This window comes from Euleptes europaea, chromosome 2, assembly GCF_029931775.1.
Source record: "Euleptes europaea isolate rEulEur1 chromosome 2, rEulEur1.hap1, whole genome shotgun sequence".
NCBI lineage: Eukaryota > Metazoa > Chordata > Lepidosauria > Squamata > Sphaerodactylidae > Euleptes > Euleptes europaea.
Genome location: NC_079313.1, coordinates 92522596 through 92535977, shown reverse-complemented (window position 1 = coordinate 92535977; position 13382 = coordinate 92522596). Strand labels below are relative to the sequence as shown.

The 13382-nt window shown below is 41.8% G+C and overlaps 1 protein-coding gene across 1 annotated transcript in view; it reads left to right on the top strand.

Moving 5' to 3' along the window:
* Positions 1-8189: 8189 nt before the first annotated feature.
* The window catches only part of LOC130473314 (polymeric immunoglobulin receptor-like), a 46010-nt gene continuing 40817 nt past the window's right edge, over positions 8190-13382 (top strand). Inside the window, exons 1-4 of the mRNA XM_056844837.1 lie at positions 8190-8256; positions 8395-8736; positions 9758-10063; positions 12333-12438. Coding sequence (XP_056700815.1) covers positions 8190-8256; positions 8395-8736; positions 9758-10063; positions 12333-12438 — 821 coding nt within the window. The remainder of the gene's footprint in view (positions 8257-8394; positions 8737-9757; positions 10064-12332; positions 12439-13382) is intronic.

Genomic DNA, 13382 nt, shown 5'->3' with positions numbered 1-13382 from the left:
CTGCTGCACTTCCTCCTCTGTTGGTCCTGACAACAAAACGTCATCAATATAGTGAGCCATAAATAGAGCACCTGGCTCACAACCCTTCATTACTGATCATGCATATCACCTAACTCTTGAGCTAACGTAATGGTAAACAACTTAGAAGCCTATTATACCTGGTACACAGTTCTCCCGTCTCGTAAGGAGGAAAGAAAACAAACTATGCTTAATAGATCCGGATTCTTTACAGACGGGTAAGGGGAAATGAGACATGTCGTACTGAACTCCTCGCAATACAATAATCTTCCACATGTTTCCAGTACAGTAGCTTCCCATGCTACTCAGGCCTCCTCTGAAGTACAGTGTCCTGTTCTGAGCACTGCACTTTAAGAATGGTGTAGAGAAACTGGAACCAGTTCAGAGGAGGGAAACAAAGATGGTTGGGAGTCTGGAAAACAAGTCCTGCAAAAAAGGAAAATGTGATCTTAGGCTGTATTACTAGAAGCATAATATCCAACTCTTACAAAGTAGTAGTTTCCCATGCTATTCAGGCCTCCTCTGAAGTAGTGTCCTGTTCTGAGCACTGCAATTTAAGAATGGTGTACAAAAACTGGAACCAGTTCAGAGGAGGGAAACAAAGATGGTTGGGAGTCTGGAAAACAAGTCCTATGAGAAAATATTGAAGGGTGGTTAGTTTGGAGAAATCTGAGGGGAAATATGATGATACTCTTGAAATACCTAAAGAGTTGTCACTTAGGGTGGGCAAAGATTAGTTCTTTGCTACATCATAAGGTAAAAGTAGATCTGATGGGTTTAACTTATGTGTGTGTTAAGTGCCGCCAAGTCGCTTCTGACACATGGCGACCCTATGAATGAAAGACCTCCAAAATGTCCTATCTTTGACAGCCTTGCTCAGATCTTGCAAATTGAAGACTCTTGTCGTCTCATGATGTGACCAAAATACGATAGCCTCAGTTTAGTCATTTTAGCTTCTAGGGTCAGTTCAGGCTTGATTTGATCTATAACCCACTGATTTGTTTTTTTTGGCTGTCCACGGAATCCGTAAAACTCTCCTCCAACACCCCATTTCAAAGGAATCTATTTTCTTCCTATCAGCTTTCTTCACTGTCCAGCTTTCACACCCATACATAGTAATAGGGAATACGAAGGCATGAATTAATCTAGTCTTGGTGGCCAGTGACACATCCTTATACTTCAAAATCTTTTCTAGCTCCTTCATGACAGCCCTTCCCAGTCTCAATCTCCTTCTAATTTCTTGGCTGCAGTCACCCTTTTGGCTGATGGTGGAGCCAAGGAATAGAAAGTCTCGAACAATTTCAATTAACTTATAGGAGGACAGATTTTGGTCAAACATCAGAAACACCTGAAAACATGAAGCAGCTTTATACAGAATCAGAACATTGGTCCATCAAGGTCAATACTGTCTACTCAGACTGACAGTGGCTCTCCAGGGTCTCAGGCAGAGGTCTTTCACATCACCTATTTCCTGACCCTTTAAACTGAGGTGCCAGGAAACTGAACCTGGGACCATCTGCATGCAAATGAGCTCTACCACTGAGCTCTACCATCTGCTCTACCACTGAGCCACAACCCCTCCTCTTTCTCAAAGGACTTAGGAGAAGCTTTCATATTGGTGTGAACAGTTCAACAATGAAACAAATTACCTGGGATTGGAAGGCTCTCTCTTTTTCTCACTGGAAGTATTCAAACAACTGTTGTAGCTATCCTGTAGTGAGAAGTAGCTGGACTAGATGGCCTGTAAACCACCTTCCAACTCTAGCAGTGCAACTTTAGGTTTCTGAACTATAGGTTTCTGAATATATTTAAGATGGTCTGAAGAAACCTTCCACAGCTTCTTCTCTCAAAGCTGACAATCCAGCTTGATGTCTGGAGCAAGATAAATCCTTGGGCAGAATCAGCCTTCTGTGAACACATCCCTTTGCTGCATCAGGATATGGTGCACATAGCATCCAGCTGCATGCACAGAGCTTGTCTGTGGTTGGATGCCTGCAGGAAGTTCTTGGTGCTGGATTAGGAACTAAGCTTACAAGTTTCCAACACATGGAGAACCAGGCTGGATGTGCAACACTTCACTGCAATGCACATTCATTTAATTTATGATAGAGCAACTCTATATGTGTGTTATTGCATCTGTTAATAGTTGCTTGTTATAGAATCATAGAGTTGGAAGGGACCACCAGGGTCATTTAGTCCAACCCCCTGAACAATGCAGGAATTTCACAACTACCTCGCTAGATCAGGCTACCGCAGAAAATATTTCTTCTGTTGTGATGTAACATGCCTCCAATGTTTGGGTTGGATCCCACCAAACATTCTGTGGATGGAAGTGTGGATGATTTTCACCTATTTCCCCTTCTCCATTCAGACCTCCAACTCATGCTGTTCCTGGGTGGGTCCCCACCCTCAAGACCAGGATTTTGGGGGGTCAGGTTGGACTTCAGCAGGAATGAGGAAGTGAGAAAGTTGTGCTCTGCTGATCAGCAGTGTAGCTACATAGCCCAGCTGATATTCAAAGAATAAAGATGCAGATAGTCCAATTAATCAAAATATCCAGAAATCGAAGGCAGATAAGGTAGCCTTAGTTTAAAATGTACTCCAGGTGCAGCCTGACCAATGTGGTATACAGCGGGACTATGATATCTTGCGAATTGGATGCCTCTGTTGATACACCTCAAGACTGTATTAGCCTTTTTTGCCACTGCATCATACTAGCTGCTCATATTGGGCTTACAGTCCACTCATACTCCAAGATCCAGTTCACACACACTGCTACCCGCTGCTACATTGAGACCACCAAGGAATTCCAGGGATGCTACATTGAGGCAGGCAATGGCAAACCACTTCTGTTTGTCTTTTGTACTGCAGACCCTATGGGGTTACCATAAATTGGCTTTGACTCAACAGCACTTTTCACCACTAGATGTAGACAAGGCCAAAAACGACTTTGCTCCAGGACCAAAAGACAGGAGGGAGCCACACTTGTTTATTCATGATGTATCTGTCTCTCATATTCAAATGTCCGTATGTATGTAGTGTCTGTAGTATATGTAATGTAGTGTACATTAACACAATGTAATGTAGTGTACATAACACAATCAAAATCAAAAGGGTTATTTATTTAGCTCAGATGATGGGGAAGTGGTTTTATGATCAACCAGTCCTGAATTCCCCGGTTAGAACCATGAACAGAGTAAAAGCTACTAGTAATAGTTCCCAGAATCTCTAACAAGAAACAAAATAGAGAAAGAGTTGTTTCCTACAAATTATGTTATTTTGGGGAAAAGGAAAATTCCTTACTAAAAGGAAGGTTGCTTCTTTCTGCAGAAAATATTTCATTATCTTCTGTGTTGCTGCTATTAAATGCCAGATAAATATTTCCTAGCAAGTTAGCTACAGATATTGAATATCAATTGTGTTCTTTTTATTTCAAATAGAGATAGGTTTTGCAAGATTATTGTGAGTCTCAATCCCAGCACCTGGTTCAGATGCCTTTGCCATTTTGAATGTTTCTGAATTCAAGCATGATGATAACCACCTTTCTTCTTTTGCTCATTTTGCCACAAGGTGAGTAACCAAAATTACACATGTCTGATCTGAATCAGTTATAGACAAATTAGTGCTGAAAGCCTAAGCAGAGTAAGGGTACAACTGGGTCGGCTTAAGTCAATCTACAAAAAAAGTGTTGTATTAACTGGAGTAATACACACGTGCTATTGTGAGAAATATCTGTAAAGTAATGTGATTGGCTTGCTTCACAGTGTTGTTTTCTGACTTGCCTAAAGTTAGTTCCACGCTGGGATGATTTCCCACAAGCCAGCCATTGTGTTCCCAGCATTATCTGCATGTGGGATTCCACATATCTTTGGTTATTGTGCTAATATGACCATTCACCTCTTGGATTTCCTGTCCACACCAGGGTGGTTCAGTTCTGACCACGGCTCCACTCCATCATTCTGTTCTCCTCCATCATCAGAGGTATAACAATGTAACCTTTTTTTTGAGCAAAGGGATAGGAGAAATTATGCCCTAGAGGAGAGATTAATTCTTAATAGTAATAGTGCCAACAAAAAACTATTGGTGCACAGCTCATAACAGAGATCACACTTCAAGTCTGCTTAAACAGGAAAACAATGCCACAAACAAGCTCCTGAGAAAGCTGGAGTGTTACTGGGGAAAAACAGGAGAACAGCAGATTGTTCACATCATCTAAACCCTTGTTATAAATATGTGTATGAATAAGGGCAGCTATACCATAAACGACTAATAAGGAACCAACCTAATTCTCCATTTTGGAGTTGTGACCAGATTACATTTAAGCATGTATCCAGCACAAATGACTCATGACTAAAGACTCAGATGTTGTATCTTCTCTGTATCCTAGACATCTCTTCAATTTCTTCTCTAAGTTTGTGGCAGAGATGTGGAAGAGTTTCCTGGTATAAAACTGAACTTATGCAGTTGCAAGGGGAAACAGATTTTATGCTTTACTTTGTCCCACTTTGACACCACTGCATTTTCTGCCACAGGACCCCATGTTTATCAGTCATACAAACCACTCCCTCGGGTTCAAACATCTGCTTGGTTCAACATGGGCTCATTTCCATTTTTGGTCCATTTCTGCCTCTATTCATCTTGGAGTCAGGCTTAGATTTTTAAAAATATTTTTTGCTACTGGAACAAACTCATATTTAGGCTTACCCCCAAATGATGGAAAATCCAGATGTTTTTCTTAAAGGAAAATATGACTAAATGTATATTTAGCATCTGTAAGAATATTTCCGTTTTCAACTCATTAAAGATTAATATTTTTATTTTTAATTGAAAGGTTTAATTTAAATACTTTTGCACATTAACAAATCCTAGTTGAGATAGCGGTGCCTTATTGAGATACAGAAGGAAGTGTAAACAACTAGGTCCGACAAATTCCTCACTTCCCTTGCAGACAACTTCATAGTCCAAAAAGTGGAAGAAGCGACAAGGGGAACAGCCATTTCGGATCTGATCTTAACCAATAATGATCACTTGGTTTATGGGGTAGAAGGAGTGGGATCTTTAGGTGGGAGTGACCATGTTCTCCTGGAGTTTGTTATTCAGCAGAAAGGAGAAGCAAGAAATAGTCAAACATATACTCTAGACTTTAAGAAAGCTGATTTCAATAAATTTAGGGAACTACTGGGTGTGATCCCGTGGGTGAGAATATTGAATGAGAAGGGAGTACATGAAGGATGGGAAATTCTTAAAAGGGAGATATTGAGGGCTCAATTTCAATCAATTCCCACGAGGAGAAAAAAAGGTAGAGGTTTGAAGAAACCAGGGTGGTAGACTAAAGAACTTTTGGTTGAGATAGGATTTAAGAAGGGCATGTACAAGAAATGGAAAAAGGGAGAAATCAACAAAGAGGGATTCAGACAAGTAGCCGGCACACATAGGGAGAAAGTCAGGAAGGCTAAAGTGCAGAATGAGCTCTGGCTAGCCAGGAAAGTTAAAAACAACAAAATAGGGTTTTTTGGTTATGTCCATAACAAAAGGAAGATCAAGGTAATGATCGGGTCATTGCGTGGAGAGGACGGTGAGTTATTAACAGGGGAGGCAGAAAAGGCAGAATTACTTAACTCCTTTTTTGTATCAGTCTTCTCCCAAAAGGGGAATAGTGCTCAACCTGGGAAAAATGGAGCAGAGGATGCAATAGGGGAATTACAACATAGTATAGACACTGAGCTAGTACAGGAATACCTGGATACTCTTAATGAATTCAAGTCTCTGGGGCCGGACAAACTGCATCCAAGGGTGTTAAAAGAACTGGCTGAAGTGATTTCAGAACCACTGGCAATAATCTTTGAGAATTCATGGAGAACAGGAGAGGTTCCAGCAGACTGGAGGAGGGCAAAGGTGGTGCCCATCTTTAAAAAGGGGAAAAAAGAAATCCCAAACAATTATCTCCCAGTCAGCCTGACATCAATACCAGGTAAAATACTAGAGCAGATAATTAAACAGACGGTCTGTAAGCACTTAGAAAGAAATGCCGTGCTCACTGACAGTCAACACGGGTTTCTCAAAAACAGGTCATGCCAAACTAATCTCATATCTTTTTTTGAAAGAGTGACAAGTATGGTAGATGAAGGGAATGCTGTAGATGTAGTGTACCTTGATTTCAGTAAAGCCTTTGATGAAGTCCCCCATGATCTTCTTAAAACAAAGCTAGTAAAATGTGGGCTGGACACTGCTACTGTTAGGTGGATTGGTAATTGGTTGACCAACCAAACCCAAAGTGTGCTCATTAATGGCACAACTTCATCCTGGAGAGGAGTGACCAGTGGGGTACCACAGGGGTCTGTTCTGGGACTGGTACTATTTAATATTTTTATAAATATTTTATAAATACTTGTATGATGGAATAGAGAGCATGCTAATCAAATTTGCAGATGACACCAAGTTAGGAGGGGTAGTTAATACCCTGGAGGGAAGGGTCAGAGTTCAGAATGACTTCGATAGACTGGAAAGCTGGGCCATAAGCAATAAAACTGATTTCAATAGGGAGAAGTGTAAAGTACTTCACATAGGCAGAAACAACGTAAGGCACAGGTACAGGATTGGAGAGAGTTGGCTTGACAACAGTACATGTGAAAGAGATCTGGGAGTCTTAGTGGACCACAAACTGAACATGAGTCAACAATGTGATATGGTGGCTAAGAAGGCCAATGCAATTCTGGGCTGCATCAATAGGAGTATTGTGTCTAGATCAAGGGAAGTAATACTACCACTGTATTCTGCATTGGTCAGACCTCACTTGGAATACTGTGTCCAGTTTTGGGCTCCACAATTTAAGAAGGATGTTGACAAGCTGGAGCGTGTCCAGAGGAGGGCGACCAGAATGGTCAAAGGTCTGGAATCCATGCCCTATGAGGAGAGAGTTGGGTTTGTTTAGTTTGGACAAGAGAAGGTTGAGGGGAGACATGATAGCCATGTTTAAATATTTGAAGGGATGTCATGTTGATGAGGGAACTAGCTTGTTCTCTGTTGCTCCAGAGACTAGGACATGGAGTAATGAATTTAAACTAATAGAAAAGTGATCCCACCTAAACATTAGGAAGAACTTTCTGACGGTGAGGGCTGTTCGACGGTGGAATGTGCTGCCTTGGAGGGTGGTGGAGTCCCCGTCTTTGGAGGCCTTTGAGCAGAGGCTGGATGGCCTTCTGTCGGGAGTGCTTTGATTGTGGGATCCTGCACGGTGGGGGGAGGGTTGGGGGCACTGGGGATGTGGGGGGAGGTAGTTGTTAATTTCCTGCATTGTGCAGGGGGTTGGACTAGATGACTCTGGTGGTCCCTTCCAACTCTATGATTCTAAGATAAAACAATTTAATGAACAAAATATGCCACTCATTGGAGGCCCTCATCTCCCTTCCACTACCCTTTCTCTTTTTCCTCACAACTTTTCTGGAAGTATTGGCAATATCTTGCAAAGGGGAAGTTTCACTGTGAGGCCTCAATCTGAACTGATTGTGTCCTGGTTGCAAGCATCCATGGGAGAGGTGATGGATCCTTTGACAGAAGCATCAACGGGAATACATTTCTTATGGATCCTTGCTAATGAGATATTGCAATAGACACAGGCAACCAGGGTCAGCTACATCGTAGGCAAGCTGGCCTAGTGCACCCCTCCCCCAGCCATACTGGGCATAACCTGAGCCAGGCAGAATGCGGCAGAAGAAAATTAAAGGAGGAATTGTGTCTAAACTCAGAAGTGACCCTACTTCCAGGCAAGGCTCTATGAAATCTGAAATCACTATGGTAAAGACCACAGAGTTGTGGGGATTCCTAGAGCATCACCCATCACTTCCGGATTCCAGTGCAGACCCCCCACTTTCTCCCACTGCATTGGTGGCCAAGTGAGTCCCAAGCCGGGTGGGTGGCCAGGGCATGCCCTGACCTAGTGAGTCTTCAGCTGACAAACAGGCACATGAGTTCTGAACTGGCTAGCTGGACAGCCAGCTGTCTGGGGTGGTAGCAGTGGGGCTGGAGTTGCCCCTAGTGCCCCTGCCATCTGGTGTCCTAGGCAATAGCCACCCCTCCATGCTGTTAAGGAATGCTGGCACCAGGCCAAGCCCATTACAAACTTGGCTCAAACTTTGGATGGGGTTTGTGACTGAGATTATGAACTGAGGAAGATGGTTTCTGAACACAATTGCAGACTTTGGTGCCATCACTACCCGTATCCAGAACCAAAAGAATATGGTAAAATAAGGGTGTCCTTAACATACAGCCTCACCAATTAATCTACAGAAGCATTACATTGCAAGATTAAATGACATTATATCCATCGGTATACTGCTTGGATAATATCCTGATTGTATTTTTCTCTGTTCAAAGTAGTTTCCGGCAATATATATGGTCCAAGACAGCTGATAAGCCATGTTGGAGGATTGGTCACAATCAAATGCTACTATTTAACCACAACGGCCAATAAACATGACAGGAAATATTGGTGCAAAGAATCAGAACGCTCCAGAAATTGCCAAACTCTTATTTCTACTACTGGTTTCATCCATGAAAATTACAAAACAAGAGTATCGATGGAGGATATCAATCAGAATGGGATTTTGTTAGTGACAATGAGGCAGCTGGAGAAGAATGACTCTGGTAGATACAGATGTGGCATTGGCAAGAGCAACAACATTGGCTTATATTATGGAATGGATCTAAACATTTCGGAAGGTAGGCAAGATGAGGAAATCTGGATAAGTTTTTTCAAAGTGTGCACAAAGTCAAAGGAGAGAGTCTTTTAACACATCAGGAAATCAAGCGAAACACAAATACACCTAAACAAATCTGGCTGTTCAGGATCTTTCTTTCTTTCTTTCTTTCTTTCTTTCTTTCTTTCTTTCTTTCTTTCTTTCTTTCTTTCTTTCTTTCTTTCTTTCTTTCTTTCTTTCTTTCTTTCTTTCTTTCTTGAAAAAGCTGTTTCCTTTCCTCCACCACAAGAAGTCATCTAACAGTGGAAGAGATTCCACTGGTGCAAGATGTTGGGAAAATTTTGACCACTTCCTCCTTTCTCCAGCCACCCATTTTGCATGGCTTAATATGCATTCCTATAAAGAGCTGCATTACTGGAGTAACTCTTACACAGGAGCTGCATTACTGGAGTAACTCTTACACAGACCATGGGTCTCTTCCAGTCTGGCTGCTGGGGGATGAGGATGGCAAGAAAATATCTTTCTCCACCAGAAACATTTACTGCCCAGCCCACAGAAAATAGTGGCAGCGGCTCTATAACATCGCTTATTTTGGAAGGTTTAAGGAAGATCCTGTGTGTGTGTGTGTGTGTGTGTGTGTGTGTGTGAGAGAGAGAGAGAGAGAGAGAGAGAGAGAGAGAGAGAGAATGAACGAACGAACGAACGAATCTAGGTAGCCAGAATTGACCACTGATGAATTTGCAGCCCCAGTTGTACATGTTTGGGGGAATGCAGCCCCTTGTGCTTCTTAGCATTTTATTCATGAGGCTTCCCTGACCCCCAACATTGACTTTTCTGGGGCCTTAAGGGCTGGGGAAGGGAAAGCAGAAAAATATTTGCCTCGATGAGCACCTTGTACTTAAGCATCGAAGGATCCAACCCACCTTTTTTCCTATCCAGAATGTAGACAGGAATGGTGACTTTTTAAAATGCTTCGTATTTTTTTTTTAAAGTTTTGAAAAGAAACCAGCACTAATATATTGTGGTCTATTCTCTCCAAACAGGTCGTAATTTGCCTAAATCACCAGAAATTTTTTTGGGGAAAGTCAGCGGATCAGTGGCAATAAAGTGTTCGTCTGAAAGTCACAAGTTGAGCGATAGGAGGTTTTTGTGCAAACTGGGGAGAACTGGCTGTTCTCTCATTGCAGATCCCAACAGGAACACAAGTAGATTTGTTTTCACTGCTGAAGATAGCTCAGGAAATTTCCAAGTCTTCATAAATCGACTGAGAAAAGAAGACTCAGGAATGTATAAGTGTGGGACAGGAACTCCTGAAAGTATGAGAGCCAAGCAACTGCTGGTTACAGAGGGTAAGCAAGGAAATAGAATCTACTTACTGCATTTATATCTGGTACCTTCTACAAGGTGGCATACATGGTTCTGCTGCCCTCCATTTCCCCCCTCATATAAGCCCACGGAGGCAGGTTTTTTTTTTTTAATTTAAAACATTTATATCCTGCCTTTCTCTACCCCTCAAACAAGGGCCCAAGGCAGCTTGCAAAAAAGGTATGCTGTTTTCTACCAAAATTTAGACAATAAGCTCCAAATACAACTACTAGTTTAAAAGGAAAACGATGATATCCCAAACCCTTTGATGCCTTCTCCTCTAGGCAGCAGGCAGGCAGGCAGGAATCCAATCCAAGCAGCAGGTTGTAATCCAGCAGGTCAGGATCAGGCACCAGGATCCAGGAATGGAGAGGGAGAATCAGTCAGGCACTAAAGCCAAGCTTTGTCACCAAACTCTCTCAAACCTTTGTGAGGAATGGCCTGCTTTTATATTCTTTGGCCAAGCACAGAAAAATTTGAAAATAATTCCAGCCAAAAAACACCTTCTGTGTTGGCCAAAGAATACTGTTCTTCCTTACCTGGGTTCCTATTGTCCACTGAGAATTCCTGGCCCTCCTCCCTCCCCTCTCTAGGTTGATCTCTATTGCAATCTAGGTAGACTGCACAGCTGGCTTTGCAGCAATGCAAAATGCATTGCTGCCATTGACCACATGGGAAAGCTCCAGTGAGCCTTTCTATTGGCCACTCCAAGATGCCTGCTCCCTCCCTCCTGCTGCCCTGAAAACCAGCCAAGGGGCAGGAATACAAAAAAAGGAGATAGCTCTCCTTTAAACACAACAAGGGCCACGAAATGGAGAATCCACAAAAACTGAATAGCTGAAACCACAAAAAAGGAATCACTTATTCGGCTTCAGGCAGATAACCCTAACCCCAGGTTTTGGTATTCGGCTGAAACAAAACCCAAATATTGTTGAAATGGCTAATTTCAGGTTTATTTTCAGTTCGGGTTTATCAATATGCACAGCCGTAATACATACAGTTTTACAAATATGTGATTCTAAATAAATTTATATTTTAAAGAAACAATGAAATTTCATTTGTTCTGCTTGCCTGAGGGGACTGTCAAATGCAAAAGGCCTTTGCAGCCTTGCCAGAGCATTTACCCCTATCTTAATGGCTCATCTATACCTCTAAAGTAATAAACTCTGCATGTCTAGACTCTTTAATTTTATACATTACCACAGATTCAGATAATTTTTAGCACATTAACTTTTGGCTAAGGCTAAACTAACATCTTTAATTGGTCTAGCCTAGGGTTGCCAATTCTAGCCTGGGAAATCACTGAAGGTTTGAAGGCAGTGCCTGTGGTAGGAGGAATTTGTTACTCTCAAAATTCCACATAGTTTGTGAATATCCTTGGTGTATAGTTTCCATATCAGAAAATAGTAGCCCAAGAGGAGGTCTTGGAGTGTTCAGGAGAATGATTCTACTTAGGGCCTTCCTTCTCACAGTGGCAGTAAACCTGTGCCTTGGCTATAGCACAACAGACTGCTGGTGAGGTCTCTCACGATCCAATTTTCAACCTCACCCTGCACGTAGAAAACTAAATGTCAGGGTTTGACTAAAACCGTCTCAATATCTACCTTTCTATGAATTTTGTTTGCACGGATGAGCTTTCATTCATACAAGCCCCCCACTTGCAGTATAAAATACATGCAGACACAGGTTTACTGTTTATTTGGTCTTGGAACTACACAGGTTTAGCTGGTGTTCACCTGTTGCTTCAGAGCCTTTAGTGTTATGCTGATAGTCAGTCTAGGCACCTACTATTATGTATCGAGGGTAACACCAAGAGGCCAGAGGCTCAGTTAACAGATAACTCCTTTATTAACAGTAACACACTGTAACTGTAACTGCATTGAACTGAGAATTCCGGCTCCCCGCCTGGCTTATATACTGTCAGAATGCCCGCCTTCTTTCTCCCCCCCCCACTCTTGTGATTGGGCGGCTCAACGGCGGGCCGACAGGCTCTTACTTAGTGTTCCATTCTGTCCCACATAATACAACAACATATTCAACCAATACATAACACCTACTGACCTCAACAGCATCATGTATATTGAACCCTAATTCTAGGTGACTTCACTCTGACAATGCTAGTTAATAGGCTTTGGTTGCAAAGATGATATTATTAAAATGGTTAAAAATATAAATCCTGACACAGAAACTTCAAAACGCTTATTGTTTGTCAATGAGACCCAGCGAAAGCAACCTTCATTATTTTTCTTACAGAATCGGTCTTCTCCAATATCTTAAGTTATGCACAACCTACTTATGAGCCTCAAACAAGCTTGGCTTCCTCCCAAAGTTATGTGACAAATGAATTCTACAAGGACAGGTACAATTCATTAACATGTTCTCTAACTCAATCATCTTCTTCAGGTCCATACCTTTCCTTCATTCAACTGAAATGTAAGTTTAGAAAGCTTCATCTAATCAGTCCACAACGTAGGCATCAATACCTCCAGGAGATAGAAGGTAGAATAACTGAGCAGTTAATTGGCAGTTGATGCTGGGAAAGAATAAGAAATGAGGTTAAATAGAATTTTAGAGAGTTTTACTTGGTAATTATATTGGGAGGGTCTTCAAATGTTGTGTTTTACGACAGCTAAATGCATTGAATTTTGCTCTTGAAATATTCCTTCTTTAAAAAAGATATGTAGGTCCCTAATGAAATAGTAACATTTTGGCCAAATGCTTGGAAAGAAAAATTCCAAGAGTTTTCTATTTCAGGAAATAAGGATGAACCAGCAGATGGCACTATTTTCTATCACTAGACAGAAAACAAGATAGCAAATAAAAACCAAGCTCTGGGTTTGAAAATTATGTTCTATCAATTCTAGTCCTACTGTGGTCATAAAGTGTGTGTGTGTGTGTGTGTGTAAAGTGCTGTCAAGTTGCAGCTGACTTATGGCAACCCCTTTTTGGGGTTTTCATGGCAAGAGACTAATGGAAGTGGTTTGCCAGTGCCTTCCTCTGCACAGCAACCCTGGTATTCCTTGGTGGTCTCCCATCCAAATACTAATCAGGGCTGACCCTGCTTCTGAGATCTGACGAGATCAGGCTAGCCTGGGCCATCCAGGTCAGGGCATGGTCATAAAGAGCCCTATATAATTTGGTAGCAAAGCCAGAATTGAAATTCTCACCACCATTATGGGACTTGCTTTTCTGATCATTGTTTCAACCAGCTATACTCTGCACTTTTAACTGTTATTCCCTGTATTTGCTTTTGTACACTTTATCTTATGCCAATAAAGGCTACTTGACTTGACTTGACTGTTC